At 42.1% G+C, this 23,055-nt stretch overlaps 2 protein-coding genes across 9 annotated transcripts in view; one reads left to right on the forward strand and one right to left on the reverse strand.

The window, feature by feature from the left end:
* The window catches only part of gpatch2 (G patch domain containing 2), a 287,662-nt gene extending 278,473 nt beyond the window's left edge, over positions 1–9,189 (reverse strand). For all 8 annotated transcript variants that reach the window (XM_078557086.1, XM_078557080.1, XM_078557079.1 and 5 more), the window contains exon 1: positions 8,956–9,189. In XM_078557086.1, the coding sequence (XP_078413212.1) occupies positions 8,956–9,005 (50 nt within the window). In that variant the 5' untranslated portion in view covers positions 9,006–9,189. The remainder of the gene's footprint in view (positions 1–8,955) is intronic.
* The window catches only part of spata17 (spermatogenesis associated 17), a 375,661-nt gene continuing 361,757 nt past the window's right edge, over positions 9,152–23,055 (forward strand). Inside the window, exons 1-3 of the mRNA XM_078557087.1 lie at positions 9,152–9,448; positions 16,754–16,843; positions 22,562–22,643. Coding sequence (XP_078413213.1) covers positions 9,381–9,448; positions 16,754–16,843; positions 22,562–22,643 — 240 coding nt within the window. The 5' untranslated portion in view covers positions 9,152–9,380. The remainder of the gene's footprint in view (positions 9,449–16,753; positions 16,844–22,561; positions 22,644–23,055) is intronic.

Raw genomic sequence — 23,055 nt, forward strand, 5'->3', positions numbered from 1 at the left:
ATGCCAAAGCAATAATTTGATAATTTTACAAAAAAAGGAGTAACTAATAAAAATGAATAGCAGAACTAACCAGTAAAACCCTTTTTTGCCTTTTCCCTCAAGAAGCAGAGCTAGAGAGACAGAATAGGCCTGAAGTCCTGTTCATTGGGAAGGGGTGGGGATTGGGGACAAGCGAAGCAGTTGTGTTTAACTAACACCGACCTTGTGTTCGTCTCTGGCGGCGCACACTCCAAGCCGGCCTCAGCGGAATTCATACAAAAGTGGGGGTTGGAAGAGGGCCTTTCAGCCTGGGTTTTCCTCCTCTACCAGCCTGCTTTGTGAATAGGTTTATGGTGAGGGAGGAGGAGAAGGGAAAGGGTGTGTGTGGCCAGCTCACTCTCACACACTCCCCACCCGGACGTGGGAGGTTTGGACATTTAGGAGGAAGTCTGGACGGTGCGAAGATGCCAAGAAGCACTTCCTCATTCTACCCTGTCCGAGACCCCAGCTGCCCAGGTTGGGGTGGGGGGGCAGGAGGGGACTGTTGCTGTGACTGCTGTTCCTCATGGCCTCCCTGGCCTGTTCTGCCATCTTGACCAGTGTGCTCTTTTTGGGAGCTGGCATCTGTGCGGGCGGGCAAAATAGAGCGCATGGCCAAAGGCGAAGAAGAGAACACACCATGGCCACTCAACTTCACACTACTCGCTGCTCCTCCAATCACAGATTGTTTCTCTCCTGCATTTGCTGCTGATAGGCTCACCAATCAGCCTATCAGCAGCAAATGTGGGGAGAAGCAGTCTGTGATTGAAGGAACCACTCCTTGCAGATCTCTGACTTCCACTTACCTGTATTTTGGACAGTGAGTCTGCAGGTCAGATACAGAGGCATGGCAGGCCAACTGTGACCTGTGGGCTGTATATTGGGCAACCCTGGTGTAAATTGACGGCTGCAAAATGGGCACACGTGTGTGCAAGTGTCCCGATTATGTCCCCACAGGAATTCCACCCCAATTTGACTTTGCAGATTTCCCACAAAGAACATTCTTAATCTCAGGCAAGTTATCATGATGGTAGACAAAAAGCAGCACTAAGGAAAACAATAAGGCAAATCAATGAATTGCCCTTTCAGTCACATTCCAGAAGTAACAGGCTGTGTAGAGGTGGTCTACTGTCTCAATCAGAAGTGGGGAACATAATGAAACTGAAGAAAAATAAAGTTTTGAAATCTAAATTCAGGAGAATATGATATGCTAAACAACTAAATAATCATATTTTAAACGTATTATCATTGCAATATATTTTTAAAAAGCTAAAAGCTAGAGTGGTATCATCAACATGATTAGATATTTCATAGTGCTCCACATAAGAGGCAGACTAGAGGTCCAAGGTTTAAAAGACTTAGCTGATGGCATTGTCGAAAGGTAGATTTGAGGAGATTCTTAAAGGCAGAAGGAAAGTAGCAAAGCGAAGAGGTTTAGGGAATGAATTACAGAGGGTGGGACCCAGACTGGTACCTAGAAAATCATTAAATGTAGGACTTGCCATAAGGCTCAAGGAGGTTGCAGAAATGGGTCAGGTGAAACCAAAAAGGGATTTGTAAATAAGGACAAGGGTTCTGAATTCGGTACTGGCCAGTAGAGGTCAGTGAGGAGAAGGGTGATGAATGAATGAGACTTAGTGCAGGAAAAATGCAGGGGGAAGAGTTTTGGACAAGTTGATATTTGTAGAAAGAGGAATTTTTGAGGTCAACAAGGAAGTTGTTCCATTGGAGAAGTTAATGTTGAGGTATCAGAAGCAGAGATAAGTGGCAGAGGAGGTAATATAAGGGAGATGGAAAACAATAATTCTGAGGCATTGTCTAGGTGATGGATAGAATAGGAAGTTTGAAGCTCAGCTTAGCATCAGAGTTCCTGAAGCTTTTGTCCTATCTAGTTTTGCCCTGGAAGAGGAGCTAGAGAGGGGATAGTTAGGAACAAGTGAGATAGTGGGAAATGTCTCCTTTCTAGCAAATGTTTGGTATCAGGTTTGTTGATATTTTAACAAAAGCATATGAGATCAGAGTGAATAACATAAGAAAAAGTCTTTTCCAGGACTTCCTCCTACTGTTTCTTAAAACCGTAACTTAATTTATTCATTCACAGGATGTGGGCGTAACTGGCAAGGCCAGAATTTCTAGCCCATTCTGAATTGCCCTTAAGGTGGTGGAAGTGAGCTGCCTTCTTAAACCAATCCAGTTTGTATGGTGAAGGTAATTTCGCAATGCTGTTAGGTAGGGAGTTGCAGGATTTTGATCCAGCGAAAGTGAAAGAACTGTAATATATTTCCGAGTCAGGATGGTGTGTGACCTGGAGGAGAGCTTTGAGACAGGGCGTTCCCAAGTGCTGGCTGTCCTTGTCCTTCTAGATGGCAGAGGCAGCAGTTGGGAGGTTCTGATGAAGAAGCCTTGATGAGTTGTTGCAGCGCAACTTGCAGATGCTACATACTGCAGCCGCCTGTTATCAGTGGTAGAGGGAATGAATGTTTAAGGTGGAGGATCTGCTGATCAAGTGGACTGTTTTTTCCTGGATGGTGTCCAGCTTGCTGACGTTCCTAGAGCTGCAATCATCCAGGCAAATGGGGTGTATTCCATCACACTCCGGGTATGTGCCCTGTAGGTGACGGGGAGTTAAGAAGCGAGTCACTCGCTGCAGAATACCCAGCCACAGTATTTATGTGGTTGGTCCAGTTAAGCTCCTGGTTAATGGTGGCCTACCACCCCCACCCCCAGAATGTAGATGGTGGGGGAATTTGACAATGGTAAGATCATTGAATATCGAGGGAATTTGATTGGATTCTCCCTTGTTGAGGATGGTCATTGCCTGGCACTCATGTGGTGGTGTCAGCTATTCATGACTTCCCTCATCTTTTCTGCTACTCTTCTCTATCTTGCCAGGGACCAGGGACAGAATCCACCAAAACAAAGAAACATACAAGTAAATTTTCCCCCTCTCAACTTCAAAAGATAGATAATAAGCGAGGGAACAAACCCTTGATAACAAGGGTTTCTTGTCACTCCAAAGTATTATACACTACTCCGAAGAGCTGTTTATCCACAGCACATCAATTACTACATCTGATCTGAGCTCAAAAAGGAATATATCAGTTCACAAGCTTCAATAAAAATGCAGGTTCATCCATATGCTTCTTTATAATAAAATATTGTATCTTTTGTGGACATCAAGTCTGAAATCCACAACGAGCAAATCTTCTTTTCCTTTATCGGTAAAGTCAGAGTTCTTAGAGTACAGGAGGCCATTCAGCCCATCGAGCCCATAACTCTGTCAAGCAATCCAGTCAGTCGCATTCCCCTCCTCTTCCCTCAAGTGCCTATCCAATTTCCTTTTGAAATCATTGTCTCTGCGTCCACCAGCCTCAAAGGCAGCAAGTTCCAGGTCATTACCATTCACTGCATAAAAAAGATCTTCTTTACATCCCCACCTTTACCTCTTGCCCAAAACCTTAAGTCTGTGTCCCCCTAGTTCTTGTACTATATCTAAAAATGTCATAATCTTCTACACCTCTATCAGATCTCCTCTCAACCTTATTTGCTCCAAGAACAACACCAACTTCTCCAACATAACCTTGTACCTAAACTACCTTATCCCTTTGAACCATTCTGCTAAATCTCCACTGTACCCTCTCAAGTACCTTCAGACCCTTCCTAAACTGTGGTGACCAGAATTAAATATGGCCTTACCAGAGCTTTATAAATGAATTAACGGCACAAATAGAGGTTAATGGGTGTAATCTTATAGCCATTACAGAGACATGGTTACAAGGAGCTCAAAGCTGGGAACTAAATATTCAGGGGTATGTGACTTTTTGAAAGGACAGGCAGGAAGGAAAGGGTGGTGGGATAGCTTTGTTAATACAAGATGGGATAAGTACGATAGCAAGAAATTATCTTGGATTGGAAGGTGTAGAATCCATATGGGTGGAGGGAAGAAATAACAAGGGGAAAAAGACACTGGTGGAAGTAGTCTACAGGCCTCCTAACGGTAGATATACTGCAGGACAGAGAATAAATCAGGAGATAATGAGGGCATGTAAAAAAGGCAGTACATTAATCATGGGTGATTTTAATCCTCATGTAGATTGGGCAAATCAAATTGGCAGAGGCAGCCACGAGCAAAAATTCATAGAGTGTATTTGGGACAGTTTCCTAGAACAATATGTTGTGGATCCAACCAGGGATCAGGCTATTTTGGATCTGGTAATGTGTAATGAGGCAGGTTTAACAAATGATCTCAGAGTAAAAAATCCCCAAGAAAACAGTGATCATAACTTGGTAGGATTTAGCATTCAGTTTGAGAGTGAAAAACTTGGGTTGGAAACAACTGTGCTAAACTTAAATAAGGGTAATTACAAAGGAATAAGGTCAGAATTGGCTGGAGTGGACTGAGAAAGGAGTTTAGCAGAAAAGACAGCTGATGAACAATGGCAGATGTTTAAGAAACTAGTTCACAACAAAAGATATATCCCAGTGAGGAAGGAGGATTCTGGAAGGGGATAAACCAACCATGGCCAACCAAGGAAGTTAAAGATAGTGTCAAGTTGAAAGAAAAAACATACAATGTGGCAAAGATTAGTGATAAGCCAGAGGATTGGGAAAGTTTTAAAATCCAAGAAAAGGTGGCCAAAAAAAATAAAGAGGGAGAAAATAAACTTTGAGGGTAAACTAGCAAGTAATATAAAAATGTACAGCAAGTGCTTCTTTAAATATATGAAAAGGAAGAGAGAGGCCAAAGTGAGCATTGGCCCCTTAGAGAATGAGGCTGGGGAAATAATAATGGGGAACCAGGAAATGGCAGAGGAGCTGAATAAATACTTTGCATCAGTCTTCAAGGTAGAAGACACGAATAGCATTCCAAGAATACTAAATAATCAAGGGGCAAAAGGGGGTTGGGGGGGGGGGGGGGGGGAGGAAATAAATACAATAACTGTCACTAGAGAAAAAAGTACTAGGGAAACTAATGGGGCTAAAGGCTGATAAGTGCCCTGGACCTGATGGGTTGCATCCTAGGATATTAAAGGAAGTAGCTAGAGAGAGAGAGTGGATGCACTGGTAGTAATCTTCCTGGAATCCTTAGAGTCTGGAAAAGTCCCAGAGGATTTGAAAACTGCCAATGTAACACCTCTATTCAAAAAGGGAGACAAAAAACAGGTAACTATAGGCCAGTTAGCTTAACATCTGTTATTGGGAAAACGTTCGAGACTATTATAAAGGATGTAATAGCAGAACATTTAGAAATGCATAATATAATCAAGAAGAGTCAGCATGGCTTCATGGAAGGGAAATCATGCCTGACAAATTTATTAGAATTCTTTGAGGAGGTAACAAGCAGGATAGATAAAGGGGAACAAGTAGATCTAACATATTTGATTTCCAAAAGGCGTTTGATAAGGTACCGCACATAAAGCTACTTAATAAGATAAGAACCCATGGTGTTGGGGGTAGTAAATTAGCATGGATAGAGGATTGGCTAACTAATAGAAGACAGAGGGTTGGGATAAAGGGGGCATTTTCTGGATGGCAACCTGCAACTGGTGGAGTGCCACAGGGATCTGTGTTGGGGCCACAATTATTTACAATATATATCCATGACTTGGATAAGGGAAGTGAATGCACTATTGCTAAGTTTGCGGGTGATATGAAAATAGGTGGAAAGGCATGTGGTGAGGATGACACAAAGAGTCCACAGAGGGATACAGACAGGTTAAGTGACTGGGCAAAAACTTGGCAGGTAGAATATAATGTAGGAAAATGTGAGGTTATGCACTTTGGCAGGAAGGATAGAGGAGGTGGATATTATTTAAATGGAGAAAGACTGAAGAAAGCTGCAACACAGGGGAATTTGGGGGTCCTTGTGCATGAATCACAAAAAAACTCGCATACAAGTTCAGCAGGGAATTGAGTATAAAATAGGGAAGTCTTGCTAAAACTATACAAGGCACTAATTAGACCACACCTAGAATGTTGTGAACAGTTTTAGTCCCCTTATCTATGGAAAGATATACTGGCATTGGAGGCAGTCCAGAGAAGGTTCACTAGGTTGATCCCGGGTATGGAGGGATTTTCTTATGAGAGGAGGTTGAGTAGGTTGGACCTGTACTCATTGGAGTTCAGGAGAATGAGAAACGACCTTATTGAAACATAAGATTCTTAGGGGGCTTGACAGGGTAGATGCTGAGAGGTTGGTTCCCCTTGTGAGAGTCATACAGACTTGAAAAGTTAACTCTGTTTCCCTCTCCACAATTGCTGCCAGCCCTGCTGAGTTTTTCCAGCATTTTCTGTTTTTATCAACATCCTGGGTGTTACCATTGACCAGAACTGGACCAGCCATATAAATACTGTGGCTACAAGAGCAGGTCAGAGATTGAGAATTCTGGAGAGAGACTCCCCAAAGTCTGTCCACCATCTACAAGGCACAAGTCAGGAGTATGGTGGAGTACTCTCCTCTTGCCTGGGTGAGTGCAGCTCCAACAACACTCAAGAAGCTCAATACCATCCAGGACAAAGCAGCCCACTTGATTGGCACCCCATCCACCATCTTCAGCATTCACTTCCTCCACCACCAACACATGGTGGCAGCAGTATGTACCACTTACAAGATGCACTGCAGGAACTCACCAAGGCTCCTTCGACAGCACCTTCTCAACCCACGACCTCTACCACGTAGAAGGGCAAGGGCAGCTGATACATTGGAACATCATCACCTACAAGTTCCCGTCCAAGCCACACACCATTCTGGCTTGGAACTATATTATTGTTCCTTCACTGTCTCTGGGTCAAAATCCTGGAACTCCCTTCCTAACAGCATTGTGGGTCTTCCTACAACAAATGGATAGCAGAGGTTCACAAAGGCGGCTCATCACCACCTTCTCAAGGGCAATTAGTGATCAGCAATAATGCTGGCTGAGCCAGCTACACCTAAATCCCATGAACGAATTTAAAAAGACAATTCTTAACAAACATAGTGCAACTCAAGTTCAAATGCAGATCAAACCAGGCAGCTGAATTAGTACTCTGTGGAGCAGTGTTGTTGTTTTAGCACTGGACTAGTAATCTGAAGTTGTGTGCAAATTGTACCATGGAATTATATATAATGTCCACCATCTACAATGCACTAGTCAGGAGTGTGATGCAAAACTCTCCACTTGCCTGGTGAGTGCAACTCCAACAACACTCAAGAAGCTCGACACCATCCAGGACAAAGCAGCCCACTTGATTGGCACCTCATTCACAAATATTCACTCCCTCCAACACCGACACACAGTGGCAGCGGTGTGTACCATCTACAAGATACACTGCAGGAACTCACCAAGGCTCCTTCGAAAACACCTTCCAAACCCAAGACCTCTGCCACCTAGCTGATACCAATAAAATGAGTAATTTGTGGGCCAGCATCACGTAAAATAGCCAAGAGGCTGCGACCTTAGCAAATGGTTCAATGATGTCCTAGACCTGGAGGAAAGGAATTCTGCCACACTTATGACTCTCGTACACACTGTCTAGTTTTACCTCCCCTGAAGTGGCCTAGCAAGCCATACAGTTATGAAAACAGTCATTAGAAGACCTGGCATCAGCTTCTCAGAACATCAAGGGGATGGACAGTAAAACACCCTTGCTAGAGTTGTTATATCCTGATAACACCTCAGCAAGACCACCAGCGAGAGGATGTAATTACAGCATGAACGTTTACATATGCAGTTTCCATTATAAATTTGTGTACAAAAATTTACAATTGAAGTATATAAAAATGACAGGGCATACAATTTTAAATACTGACTGAATTCATCTTCATGCCCTAGGCTGATTATCCCCCATCTTCCAACACTGCACTTGGTCCTGATTGTATGCAAAGCCACAGAAGCTTTAAGGTAACAATACAAGAGCAAAATACTGTGAATGCTGGAAATCTGAATAAAAGCAGACAATGTTGTAAATACTAATCTGTAGTGAGGGAAACAGAGTTAGTGCTTCAAATTGAATACCTTTCATCTGAATCTGATATGTTAACTCTGTTTCTCTCTCCACAGGTGCTACTAAACCTGTAGAGTATTTCCAACATTTTCTGTTTTCTTTTTTAAAGTAACAACATTGTGTTGAAAGTAATATGACCACACTTCAACATAATTTTTAAAATGCTTATATTCGGAGTGTACATTTCCTTTAAGGAATTTTAAAGGCTACTCCGATAGGGACACTTTACTGTCTTTTCTCAACTAACTTATCTTTTGACCTACATTCCAGCAAAGTGGAAAAAATTGTCTTTCCATTCTTACTCAGAATTTGACTTCAAATAAAGATTATTGATCTATCGAACTATAGACAAGGAATACATATTCTTGATACATACCCAGCAACAAAGATCATCATAGTTTATGCTCCCCAAATGACAACACTAGTTCTTTCCCCAAGTGACGCATGGATATCATGAGAAAATCATATAATTTTGAGTTTTCAGAAATCCATTTTTCCTGCTTTCATACACTTTGATTGCTGTCACTAGTGTGTATATATTGTACTTTTTTCCTCTATCAAACACCTAGAAGAAACTTTTTTAGAAATATTCCCCCACCTCTTGAGATGTGACCAATAAACACAATCCCAATAAACAGGAAGAAATTCTGAGGTTGCATGCACAACACATGCGGATTGCCTCGTTTCCTCCACACTGACTGATAATAATAAACACTACAAGGCCCACAGGATCCGCAAAGATCATGTGGTGGGGGGAAAAGGACAGACATACAATATTACTATTAATAAAATCGCCCCCCGCCGATCGTATGAGCGACATAAGTTATTTACAAACAGGAGCAGCAAAGCAGGCAGCGGGGCCTCCCCTTCCCTGGCTGTGCACTCCCATGTGAACCAAAAGATGCCAAAACATCGCACGGTAAACCGGCTGCCTGCCCATCAGCGAGTACTCACCAGCCACCGCCCGGGTTACGCAGAGCTTGCTTGTTAGTCGCAGCGAACATCCAAGGTACTTTAACGAAGGTGGGGAGGGGGGGGTCGGTTACTGTAATTATGATAATAAACAACTGTCAGACATTTGCCTTTAATGAACTCCAGGCGCCACCATGCCCGGCACGAGGGACGACGGGAAGAAAAAAAGCAAACATCCACCGGAAGGAGGCTCGAACCATTCAACTGGGCTCACATTGGTCTTTCTTCACGTTTCATCCAAGCCAGGCGGCCGGTTAGAAAGTATGCGTTTGCATCCTTAAAAAAAAAAATCAGACAACGCCATGACTAGATTCGAGTAATTAGCCTGTTTCTTCCAGCCGCTATTCAGAGCTATGGAGACGGAGTGTGGACTCTCCCGGTAACCATAGCAACGGCCACAACTAAAGATGGCGACTCTGGCGGCGCTGAGGGTGAGGCTTCAGGGACTGAATGAGGCATATTTCAGTAAGAACTGGTAGGTACATTGTCCGAAATTAAACTGAGAGAAACCACTTTGTGAAAGGGTAGAAGCAGCACATTTAATGCTGTTAAGGTATGAGTTGTATATATGTATAGTTAACATCCTGTCCGCTCATGAACCCAATTAGTTTCAAAAGTAGAGGAAAAACAACAGAACTGAAAAGTTGAGCGATGGCTGTCTGTAAATACAATAGAGGTATCTGATTGTATTGGAGTTTCGCTGCTGTGGTACGCTTTGCTTTTTAGAAAGTTTACTGGTTGTAAATATTTTGATCAGGATAATCTAGCATAAGTGTGATGCCGAATATCATCTCTTTGTATGCCACACGTGATGGGTGCTCCCTACTTGAGTAGGGAAATGGAGTTTATCCAGGATATCAACATCCCAGAATCCAAGTTTAGTATTTATTTGTAATGAACATACACAACCTCACGGATAATAATATAAAAGCAAAATATTGCGGATGCTGGAAATCTGGTATAATCTCTGGCTTGTTACTGAGCCAGGCACACATTTGTAAAGGGAAATCAGGTTAGAAGGTTAAATGTGTGGCTGAAAGAGTTGTGTGGGAAGCAGGGGTTTTGATTCATAGGGCACAGGCACCAGTACTGGGGCAAGAGAGCTGGTCCTTTGGGATGTGCTGTATTTCAAGTGGGTGGGAAGCAGTGCCCTGGAGAATTGAAGAACTTGGGCAGTACAGAGGGCTTTAAAAGCCTAAAGAAAGGGGGGAGGGGAGGGGGAGGGGAGGGGGGGGAGGAGGGGGGGGAGGGGGGGGAGGGGGGAGGAGGGGGGGGAGGGGGGAGGAGGGGGGAGAGGGGGGGGGGAGGAGGGGGGGGAGGGGGGGAGGAGGGGGGGGAGGGGGGGAGGAGGAGGAGGAGGGAGAGGGGGAGGGGGGGGGTGGTTGTGGAATGAAGTGGGAAGACTCAATTTAAATTCAAAACGAGGCAGAGTGATCAAGGTATAGAACTAAATATTCAAGATACTTTTAGAAGAGAAACATAAATGGAAAGGAGGTTTTTTAAAAATTCTTTCATGGAATTGAGCTGTCTTCTTGAACCATTCAGTCCACCTAGTGCAGGTACACCTGTGTTATTACACTTGGGCTGCTAGGAAGGGAGTTCCAGGATTTTGATCCAGCAGCAGAGAAAGAATGGTGATATAGTTCCAAGTCAGGATGATGTGTGGCTTGGAGAGGGACTAGCAAGTGGTGGTCTTCCCATGCATCTGCTGCCCTTGTCCTTCTAGGTACTGAGGTTATGGGTTTGGAAGGTGCTGTTGAGGAGCCTTGGTGAGTTGCTGCAGCGCATCTTGTATATAGTATGCACTGCTGCCACTGTGGTGCAGGGAGTGAATGTTTAAGTTGGTGGATGGGATGCCAATCAAGCAGGCTGCTTTGTAATGGATGGTATTGAACTTCCAAGTATTGCTGAAGCTGAACTCATCCAGACAAGAGGAGAGTATTTCATCACATTCCTGACTTGTGCCTTGTCGAGGGTGGACAGGCTTTGTGGATCAAAGGAGGTGAGGCGAGTGTCTTGCATCAGAATTTCCAACCTCTGACATGCTCTTGCAGCCACAGTATTTATATGGCTGGTCCAGTTCAGTTTCTGGTCAATGGTAACCCCCAAGATGTTGTTCGTGGGGGATTCAGCGATAGTAATGCCATTGAATGTCATGGGGAGGTGGTTAGATTCTCCCTTCTTGGTGGTGGTCATTGCCTGGCACTTGTGTGGTGTGAATGTTATTTGCCACTTATTAGCCCAAGCCTGAATGTTGTCCAGGTCTTGCTGCTTTTGGGCATGGACTACTTCAGTATCTTAGAAGTTGCAAATGGTATTAAACTTTGTGCAACCACCTGCAAACATCCCTACTTCTGACCTTGTGATGGAGGGAAGGTCGTTGATGAAACATCTGAAGATGGCTGGGCCTAGGACATTACTCAGAAGAACTCCTTTAGCAGTGTCCTGGAACTGAGATGATTGACTTCCAACAACCATAACCATCTTCCTGTGAAGAGTTTTCCCCCTGATTCCCACTGACTTGTAGTAAAAAGGTTCTGGGGAAGAGTGATCACAATATGATAGAATTTTATATTGAGTTTGAGAGTGATTTACTTAAGTACAAAAGTAGGGTCCTAAATATGAATAAAGCAAACTATGTAGGTATGAGGGGTAATTTGGCTAAGATAGATTAAAAGATATGATGGTAGAAAAGCAATAGCAAACATTTAAAGTATTAATCCATAATTCATCGTGATTATACATTCCCTTGGGGAATAGAAACCCCATGGATAAAGTAATCCAACTGTGGCTAACAGTAAGAGTTAAAGATAGTGTTAGATTAAAGGAAGAGGCTTATAATATTGCTAAAAAATAGTTAGCCAAGGAGTGGAAGAACTTTAGAATTCAGCAAGGAATGTCCGAGAAATTGCAGAAAGAGAAAATAGAATACAAGAGTAAACTAGCAAGAGATATAAAAACAGATTGTGAAAGCTTCTATAGGTATGCAAATAGGAAGAGGTTAGTGAAAGAAAACATGGATCCCTTAGAAGCAGAGACTGAAGAAATCATAGTGGAGGATAAAGAAATAGCAAGGACTTTAAACAAATACTTTGTTTCTGTTTTCACAGTATATGGCACATAAGACATTCCAGAAATAATGGGGAACCAAGTGTCTAGTAGGGATGAGGAACTTGAAGAAATCAATATAAGTAAAGAAATGGTACAGGAGAAATAAATGGGACTAAAACCTAATAAATCCTCTGGACGCAGAAATAGTGGATCCACTAGTTTTTATCTTCCAGAATTCCCTAGATTTTAGAATGTACCCTGTGGATTGGAAGGTAGCAAACATACAGTACAGCTATAAAACTGGCATCTACCCAGCAATGTGGAAAATTGCCCAGGTATGGCCTGTCCTCAAAAAGCAGGACAGACCCAACTGGGCCAATTACCTCTCCATCTGTCTACTCTTGATCATCAAAGTGATGGAAGGAGTTGTTGACAGCACTATTAAGCGGCACTTACACAGCAATAACCTGCTCAGTGACGCTCAGTTTGGGTTCCACCAGGGCCTTTCAGCACCTGACCTCATTGCATCCTTGGTCCAAACATGGACAAAAGAGCTGAACTCAAGTGCTGAGGTGAGAGTGACTGCCCTTTGACTGAATGTGGCATCAAGGAGCCCCAGGAAAAACTGAAGTCAATGGGAATCGGGGAAAACTCTCCACTTGTTATGGAGAGTTGGTTGTGGTTGTTAGAAGCCATCACCTCAGCCCTGGGACTTCACTACAGGAGTTCATCAGGGTGGTGTCCTCGGCCCAATCATCTTCAGCTTCCCTCCATTATAAGGTCAGAAGATTTTTCTTTTTATTCTTTCATGGGATGTAGCAAAGTCAGTCTTTGTGCAAACTTGGGTGGCATTTTGCAACATGTGATTTAACACATCACCTAATTTTCTCAGTGAAAGTGGCATGACTCACTTCACAGTTCAGGGAACAGTTATAAATTGCTTGTTTTTGTTTTACAGATTTAGTCTGTGGAAATTTTTAACTTATTGATATAGTGATGGTGAAGATTCAACCCCCTCCCCCTTTAGAAAGTGACAACCCTGAACAATTTGCCAAAACCATCAAATTTGTCTATTTCCACATGTTTGTTGTATATAGTGGAGGTGCCAACTTAACTGGTGGGATTGTATCTTTATACATTTATTTTGGGTCCATCCCATTCTTTCCTGCAGTCCCTTTTGATCCGACATTTACAATTTTATAATATCATTTTATTATTGTAATATTGATCAGTAATCTGAAGGTCAAAACAAATCAACTTATACATTATGGTTGTATCAAAGTTTTCTTCATTCTGCTAAACTTTGAAAGTAAAAGTTCATACTTATTATATTGGCATCTGATTTCTTTGATTTCTCTCTCTTAACTGTGATCTCACACCCTTTATCCTGCATCTGTCAATCATAAAGTTTAAGTCTCCATTTTTCTCCTAATGGTGAAGCAAGCTTTTCTGTCCTGCATGGTTGAAACTGTATAGTCATAGAAATCAGCCTCACTTGTACTTTCAAATAGGTTGTTGGATAGTGTTCAGTGGTAGGAACCCTGGCTGAAGCCAGAGCACTGAGGATATTTGTAGCATTCCTACATCTACCCCAGCAGAGAACAGGCACCTCAATACAAGCTCACAGAAAGTTTGGAACCTTCCCTGTCTGCATGACTCACCAAACTGCCTTAACCAGCTGAGCACAACAAGCTGGGAAAATCAAGATTCTAATTTTTCTGAACAGCAAAGTATTAGAAATGGTGAAAATCTGAAACATAAACAGACAAGTGAGGAGGGCACTCAGCAGAGCGCATACCTCTGCCATGCTGTGTTAACTCAATGTTATTACAATTGCACAGCTCTTCTTGAGGCTTTTCCCTAACTGTTTGCTGCTCTTTAACTACAAAGCTGAAAAAATAAATATTTTTATTCGGAGCTTCCTTCTCATTGAGGAGGCTTCAGGCCAATCCACATCAAACAACTTGCTTTGAAAACTCTGCTCATGTTTTGACAGCTGTGATAATTGTACCATAGCAGCTGAGACATTCCACAACATTCAAAAACAATCAATAATATTATAAATAAAACAATGCACAGCATTCTTTATAAAAAAAGTCAATTTACTCTATCTCCCAATGTTGATGGATCCTTTTTTAAAAAAAAATTCCAGGATCCTGATCTGCATCTTTGGCAAAAACTAATCAGTTCTTCCTTGGGCCATCCTCTATCTGTGTACTAAATTTCATTGAAACCTGTCCATTAATTTTTGAGATATATTGTTTACAAACAGAATAACAAACTGGGGTGAAAACATTACTTCCACCTACCTCCTCTGGTGGACGTAAAAGTGCCGGGAATTTTCAGCAGGTCAGGCAACCTCTGTGGTGGCTTTGTGTGTTCTGGCAGCGTCTACAGCCTGTGATATACTACGCTTGTCCTGTCCAATTAGAGCTTTTTGTACATAAGGGTGTGTAGAGCCCCAAATGAGCTGACCTACCAGCCTTTCATCCATTTCTCTGACTTGCTGGCTTCATTCCTCAATCGTGATAAGAAATCTTCAACAGTTTTACCTGGTTCCTGCCCCTGGCTTTGAAATTCATATTGGTGGAGTTTCACTGGAAATGTGTGCTGATTTTCTTATAATTTGTCCGGGTTTTTACTGTAGTCCTCATTCACCCCCCAGCTATTAAACAAGTTTAAACCTTTCCTGCCCACAAAAGGATGAGCTCACCCTTTCCTCTTCACGAGTGTCATTTAGAAAGCTACGTCTGCAGTTTTGTTGAAACTTCTCAAATGCTTCTATGACATCATCAGCCTCTTAATTCATCCTGAACTGGAGTTGCACGACTGTGGCCAGTTCATTTTTGCACAATTCACTCTTTTTTTTTCTCTCTCCCTGGCAATAGTTCAGGCTGATTTGTTCTCAATCTAATTCAGCATTTATTTTGTTTATGATGTTTGGGTGACCTGATGCCACTGTCTTCTGTCTTGTGATTCCCAGAAGTTTGAAATAAGCACACCTTTGGCCTCACATTCGATGAAGCTCTGGTATTTATTTCTCAGTTCACACCATGTACTGTACACTGATACATTGTTAGTTTGATACACGGACTGTAGTGCAGTAGCGAGTGATGTGGCATTCTGACTATACATTGTTGCGAATATCTAGTTCATGATTCATGTGTTTTAGAGTATAGCTTTTGGTTTTAGGAATTAAAGTTTAATTGTAGAAAATGGGATAAATGTGATTTAAACAAACATGGAGTCTATTACCCTTAAAAGGTTGGGGCCATGCTGACTGAAAGGATAACAACTAGAAAGGTAAGATCATAAAACAACAGGTGGTCTTACTTCACTAAAGAGATGGAGATGTGGGCCCATGACTTCTGCGCTCCCCAGCGTCGGATTTGGCGGATACCCCAAAGCTGCACTGGGGAATCCCTTGGAAGTTCCCAGGTAAGGGTTTGCATGACAATTGCCCAGAAGTGCACACTTCCTCTGGACAATTGCGCTGCACTGGGAACCATCCGAATCCATTTTAAATTGCAGTCTTCGGATGATTCCACCAGGGTTGTACCAATAGTTAGTCAGAAAAAGTTAGAAGAATTAAAACCTCTTCTAACTTCTGAGTAACTATTATAAAGAGCCAGACTCCCCCAACACCCCTGCGACCTCTGACACCCTCAACACTGATTCACCGCGTCACCTTCGATCAAATTTAAACTTTCAGTTGAAATAGTGTGGGTGGTAGGTGGGGCGATCAGAGATATTTCCCAATGATATCATCGAAAAGTTTAACACATTATTCGCTTGACTCTATTTTGAATCAGTGGCAAGCTGCCAATTATCAATTTGGAAGGCAGATTTATAGCATTCTTGCACCCCTTAAAGCAGAATGTCAATTAACTATTAAAATTATTCTGATTTTGGAATTTTGGGTGTGAGTGTCCCATGTTGAGCTCCAAAGTTTAGTGATGCAGTGGCAGATGTTTGGTGGAGCAGTCGGGGGTCTTGGAAATAGGCTCTCTTCTTCTGAGGGAAGGATATTCAGGCAAACACTGTAGTAGGCCTTGAGGGTGGTGGCAAAGAACATAAATGTAAGAAGCATGATCCCCAGAACATTATCTGAAAGCTAGGGTGCAAGTGATGTCTTGCTAACTTTATTTTACATGAGACCCACAGTACTCCCTACCTCGCCCTTCTCTGCATCCTCAACCATGCTTCTCCTCACTTCAGTCACATTTCACGCTCCACCCATGTCCTTGCACATTAAGACCTCCCTAGCTGCTCCCAACTTACTGCTTTTCCTTCTCAGCATGCACAATATGAAGCTCACACATGCACACAACCCTTTACAAGAACTGCACACTAACCCATTCCTGGTTTTTCTGCAAAACAAACTAGTACACAACATAGCCAGGTGAGGACCAGCATTGGAGAAGAAACACTCCCTGCAAGCCATTACCTAGATGGAGGAGGAAGCTCTGCTGATCTTTGTCACAGGCAGCATGAGAAGCATCAAAGTTCCGCCCTTTTACATGATTAAAGGTGCAGCTGAGCACACTTGCTAAATCTATAACCCACCTACATTGTGTTTAAAATGTGTGGTTAGTTTTAATATAGCTGTATTCTTTACTATGGGAGATTTTCTGAACAAACCTCTTGCTTTTATTACGTATATAAGAAAGGCAGTTTGGTTTTTTTCAATTTGCTATAATGTATCTGTAATCGAATAAACATATTTCAGGATTACAGAAGAAAACCGATTAAGAGAACATTGTGCTGCTGTGAAAATCCAGAGCTGTTACAGAGGGTTTAAGGTTCGAGCACATATCAGGTACAGTCAACCTAATTAATCCTACATCTATAATATTGCCAGCAATCACACCTATTTGTCAAGATTTTGTCACACTTTTCTTTCAACTTTTTTCTATTAGAAATTTAAACAGTTGCATTTATAATAGATACTATATATGTACACTATATGATGTGACTATAGATGTTTCACATTTGCCCTTGAGGATTCTAGCACATAATTTCAGTGCAGCTCTAATCTTCTCAGCCTATGACAGAGCCACCTATATTTTGGAATTGTATTGCAGGTCTGGCTGCAGGAATGTGAGGAGCTTTGTTGTGGCATCCTTCTAGAATCCTTGTGTACAGGCAAGATGCAGAAGGCTGGTTTGATTGGAATTTCTAAGGTGCAAATGCACATGTCTATCACCTCTGACCTTTGCTTTGCAGAAGCTGCAACTGGAGAAGTGTTTCCATCGAGATATAGCTGCACATGAATTAGATTATTGCCAAATACTTCTGTAAGAGACTTCAGACAGATCTGCAGTACTTAACTGGATAGTTATCCGGGAAATATTAGGCTGATTAAAACCTGGTCTAACACCTGGGCAAACTGAACCCCCACCCCCCCCAATCCGATCCGATCCGACTATCCACTCACTCATCCACCTGCGCACCCATCCACTCAAGGACTGGACCAATAAATTTGCCAGACAGAATACGGCAGGTAGTGCCGTAAAAAAGGACATGTCCTGTTTTCCACCATCACTACTCTGCTCCAACAGAGTTCCCCGGGGACGCTGTGCTGTGCATTTCTGTGACAGCTGGGATCAGAAGATCCCAGAAGAAATGCGCAGCAGCATCTGGTCGGGAGAACCTTCCTACATGGCAGAATTGTGTGCAGCATTGCCACTGCTGGGAAGGCCATAATGATTGGCTGCCTGGGTTAGAGATCACATTATGGAGATCTCCTGACATTAGCATACTAGTCTGGTCATTATAAATGAGACAGCCAGATTCCTATATCATTAAAACGATTTATAATTAAATTCGGACTAACTGGCAACTTTCCAAATTTAGTTTTATATTATTTACGCTTATACTTGGGTGGTCTCACACTCTATGCTCAAATTCAATTTTAGTGACTTTGTACCTGATTTATACAATACTCAAGCTGTGTGTGTTACTGGTCTATAATTAATGTGGAAGAAAGAATGGAATGTCTTTTTCTTGAACAGAGTATTGATTAAGTTGGGCAGTTTGAACTGTTGTCCTAAAATCTAATGTGAATTTAATTGGTTTAAAAAAAGATAAGTACAGATAGGTTAATACTGACTATCGCTCTTTGGAAAACCATGATAGTCTAGTGCACTGAAGCTCAGTGCGAAGGAGCTACTTCAATCCGAGACCTTGATGTTTCAAATGTATAGCACTTGGAATTCATGTCTAGGATGTAATAAAATAAAAACAGAAAGTGGAAATATAAGCATGTTAGTCAGCATCTATAATCTGAAAACTGAAAAAGATTATCAAAACAACCCTCCACCTTATCACAGACCTTCCCTTTTGTTTGCTCCCACTGACTCCATCCATCCATTTTCAAAATCTTCTGTATTTCCAATATTCCTCAGTTCTGATGAAAGATCACAGACCTGAAACATTAATTCTGGTTTCTCTCTTCACAGATGGTGCCTGACCAATGAGCATTTCCAGCATTTTCTGTTCCTTTCCTGTGGCACTTTTCCATGCAAGTGCAGAAGATGCAACACCTCCCCTTTTACCTCCTCTCACAATACAAGGCCCCAAATACTCCTTCCAAGTGAAACAGCAATTTACTTGTACTTCTTTCAATTTAGTATACTGTATTTACTACTCACGACATGGTCTGTTTTACACTGGCTAGACCAAACGCAGACTGGGTGACCACTTTGTGAAACATCTCCATTCAGTCTTCAAGCATGCCCCTGAGCTTCTTGTCTCTTATCTCAATTCAATTCTCCACTTTGTACTGACTCTGACCTTTCTGTCCTTGGCCTGCTGAAGTGTTCTAATGAAGCTCAATGCAAGCTCAAGGAATAGCACTTAATTTTTTGACTCGGCCTTCTGGACTCAACATTGAAGTCAACAATTTTATATCATAACCGCTGTCCTCATTTTGCGTTATGTTTCTTTTTTTTACTGGTTCTTTCTTTCTCTTATGTCTTCCACCTTTATTCCTCTACATTCGGTTGCTGCTATCCAGCCATTCACGCTTCATCTTAGACACATCTTTTGTTTCTTTACTTCACCCATTCCACTCTCTTTGGCTTTTGTACCATGAAAGCTTTTAATCTCTTCTGCCCTCAATACTATCATAGACCTTCCCTTTTGTTCTCCTTCCACCTTCCCCTTTCACTTGATCAAAACCTATTACATTATTCACTTTCCCCAGGTCTAATGAAATGTCACAGACCTGACATGTTAACTCTGCTTTGCTCTCACAGATGCTGCCTGACCTGCTGAGTATTTCCTGTAATTTTTTTATTACAAAAGGTTATCAAGACCACTTGCAGTGTAGGATCACAGAAGTTTACCATTTTTTGATTTATTGGAGCAAGTCACATCTTCAAATAATTAATGCTTTATTTTAAAACTTCTATTATCTCTACTTTAAATCCTCTCTCCTGTAAAGCATTCCATGCTCCCACCTGCCATGTAAAGAACTTTTCCCTAAGCATTCTCCTCACTCCCTTACTCTCAATTTTAAATTGATTACATCTCATCACTCACTCCTCAACCAAAAAAAATGGTCCTTCCCAATTCATTTCATCAGACCCTTCATAGTTATTAAAAAATAATGTCTGCTTAGCCTCCAGTATTGCAGCCTTTGACACAGTTGACCACAGCATCCTCTCCAATTCCTCTCCACTGTCCTCCAGTATGGTGGGACTGCTCTCACCTGGTTCCATTCTTACTTTGCTAATCGTAGCCAGAGTATCACTTGCAATAGCTTCTCTTCCTGCTCCCAGACAGTTACCCCTGGTGGCCTCCAATGATCTATCCTTGGCTCCCTCCTATTTCTCAACTACAAAATGCCCTTTGGCGACATCATCTGAAAGAAAGCACATTGTTAGTTTTCGCACGTATGCTGATAACACCCAGTTCTATCTTAACATCACCACTCTTGACTCCTCCACTGTTGTTAAATTATCACAGTGCTTGTCCGACATTCAGTACTGGATGAGCAGAAATTTCCTCCAATTAAATATTGGGAAGGCTGGAGCCAGTGTTTTCAGTTCCCGCTTGAAACCTTGTTCCCTAAATACCAACTCCATCCCTGTCCCTGGCAACGGCCTGAGACTAAACCAGTCTGTTTGCAACTTTGGTGTCATGCTTGACCCCAAGATGAGCTTCTGACCACATATTCGTGCCTTCACTAAGACTGTCTATTTCCACCCCAGTAACATCGCCTGACTTTGCCCCTGTCTCAAACTCATCTGCTGCTGAATACCCTCTTTCATGCTCTTGTTAACTCTAGACTTGACCATCCCAATGCTCTCCTGGTTAGTCTCTCACATTTTACCTTCCATAAACTTGAGGTCATCCAAAACTCCACTGCATGTATCCTAACTTTCAACATCTCCCATTCTCCCTTTCACCCTTGTGTGCTCACTGACCAACATGGCTCCTGGTCAAGCAACGTTTTGACTTTAAAATTCTCATCCTTGTTTTCAAATCCCTCCATGGCCGCCTCCCCTCCGTTTCTCTGTAATCTCCTCCAGCCCTCCCTTCACCCAACCTTCCAAGCCATATGCACTCATCTAATTCTGACCTCTCAAGCATCTCTGATTTTTAGCTGCTCTATCATTTGTGGCCACGCCTTCAGTTGTCTAGGAGCTAAGCTCTGGAATTCCCTTGGTACATCTCTCCACTCCTTCACAATGCTTTCTTCCTTTAAGACCCTCCTTAAAACCTACCTCTTTAACCAAGCCTTTGTCATTTGGCCTAATGTTCGCTATGTGACTGGATGTCATGTTTTGTTTTGTAATGCTCCTATGATACACTTTGGGACATTTTATTGCATTAAAGACACTATTTACATATAAGTTTTGTTGTTGGAAATAGCCCCAGTATCTCAAATTTTTGGAGAAAATTTTCAACTGTTGCTGAACAATGATTGTGTTATATAGTGCACCATTATGCAACAAAAACAAAAAGTGCTGGAAAAACTCAGCAGGTCTGACAGCATCTATGGTGAGAAAGACAGAGTTAACGTTTCAAATCCATAAAACTCTTCTTCAGAATGTTGTTTCAGATTTCCAGCATCTGCAGTATTTTGCCTTTATCGCACCATTATGCAAGTTGGCCTAATGCTATTATTTTCTTTTGATTTTCTAATTTTAATGACGTGTTGTATTATAAATAAGTAATACAGTGATGGGATTTACATCTGCATTTCCTTACATGGTGGGTTCTCAATCTCAGCTTTGCGTTCCAAGGCAGGCCCAAAAGGAGGAAAGGAAAGTCAATGAACCTGTCATCTGGCTTGTTCTTGCACACCTCCCAAGGCCTGGCTAAATAGCAGCATTGATGAAAGCTTTGTAGCAGTTCTCTAGTCTACGCTTTCAGCCAAGAAGGGTGTGTGGTATGAAAAGACCACAGGGTGGGAAACCAGGGAAGAAAATTATAAAACAAAACTTTACATAAGTAAAGAGAACCAATTTACTGGTAATAAACTTGAAAAAGCAATTAAAAAAAATCTAAATAACGGCATTATTTCATGACAAATACATGAGCAATCATTCCATGGTCAACTATGAAATTTCCTTACCTAACCTAGGAAGCTTGTTATACTAGAGGTAACATGGCATCTTGAAAAACTGCATCATTGACAGCTTAGGAGAGGATTTTACCCAACGTCAGTGTCAAATGGGGAAACAGTCACTTGGCAGTGATTTTCCTCAAATAGGCCAATTAGTGGCTAGAGGGCAGGCTCGCCCTCCAGTTAAGGACAGCAGGCTCTTGGAACTGGAGGGCCAGTACAATGCCCTCCAGCTTGGAAGGCAATGAAGCTTGCAGTTTGAGTAAGACATAGAGCACTTCCATTTTGAGGTGTCCTCTCTGCACATTTTAAAATTTCTAAATTAAAAAATGACCTTGGCTGGTGGGCCACTATTGTGAAGGGAACACCCCTCCACAAGGTGGTGGTGTGCATCTGAAGCCAGGCAAGCAGTGGGGGGCCTCAGCCTGCCTGGACCCATGCACACCCTCTCTGTCCCCTTGCCCCCACTCCTAACCCCAGCTACCACTGCAAGACTGCCACTAGGCAGCTGGTCTCAACCCTGATTCCTTAATGAGCCCGCAGGCCCACTAGAAAATTCCAGCCATCCTCTGACAATTGGCCTTTAAGTGCCTTTAATTCATTACCCACTGCTTGTTGGCAGGTGGTACTTCAGCCGCTGATCCTCCTCCAGGAAAATGCCAGCAATGGTGATGGCAAACTGGCATGCTGGCTAGTGACACAAATTTTCACAGCAACTCACCTCTGTGTTTGTCCCCATCTATGGGTAAAAGTCCTGCCTACAGTGTCACGAAAGCAAGAGTTGCCATTTGAGCATAGCACTTTGTTGAGTTTTTGCAAGACAATTTTGTTCTTGATGTGCCATTGCTGCCTTGCATCATGCAAAGCGTGGGGTGTCTAGGAAAATTACCTTTCATATAAAACTTTCAAAATCTTAAATTTTAGATCAAAATTAATGATATAATTTTTTTTTTTCAAAAGATACCTGCAGAAAATAGCAATCATCATTCAGAAAACATGGCGAGGATATTATAGTAGGATGCATTTCAGAACCATGGTGCAGGTAAAAACTTTCATTTTATTACGCAATTCTTATTCATTTAGCTCTTTACAATGATACATTAAAAATGAATTATATTTTATGCTCATTAAAGAACATCAACCTTTAATTTTTAGTATGTGAACAGACTTTCAATTTGAATCTGTTAGAATTTTCCCAGAATGTTCAATAGAAATATATGGACACCTGAGCCAAGCTAACATCGCTCTAGACCATAAGTGAGAAATTGGGCCTGATAATGCCCAGTTTTTTGGCACTACGAGTGCCATTAGGGATCCAAAATGGTGTCTGCAGCATGCATGTGCAATTGTGATGCAAAGTGCTGTGGACGCTATTTTAGTTAAAAAAAAGCTATTGCACGCGCAAGTTAATGTCCAATAGAAGTATGCAGAAGAGGCAGACAGTGGCATCAGTC

Source organism: Cetorhinus maximus, chromosome 14 (genome assembly GCF_964194155.1).
Source record: "Cetorhinus maximus chromosome 14, sCetMax3.hap1.1, whole genome shotgun sequence".
Classification (NCBI taxonomy): Eukaryota; Metazoa; Chordata; class Chondrichthyes; order Lamniformes; family Cetorhinidae; genus Cetorhinus; species Cetorhinus maximus.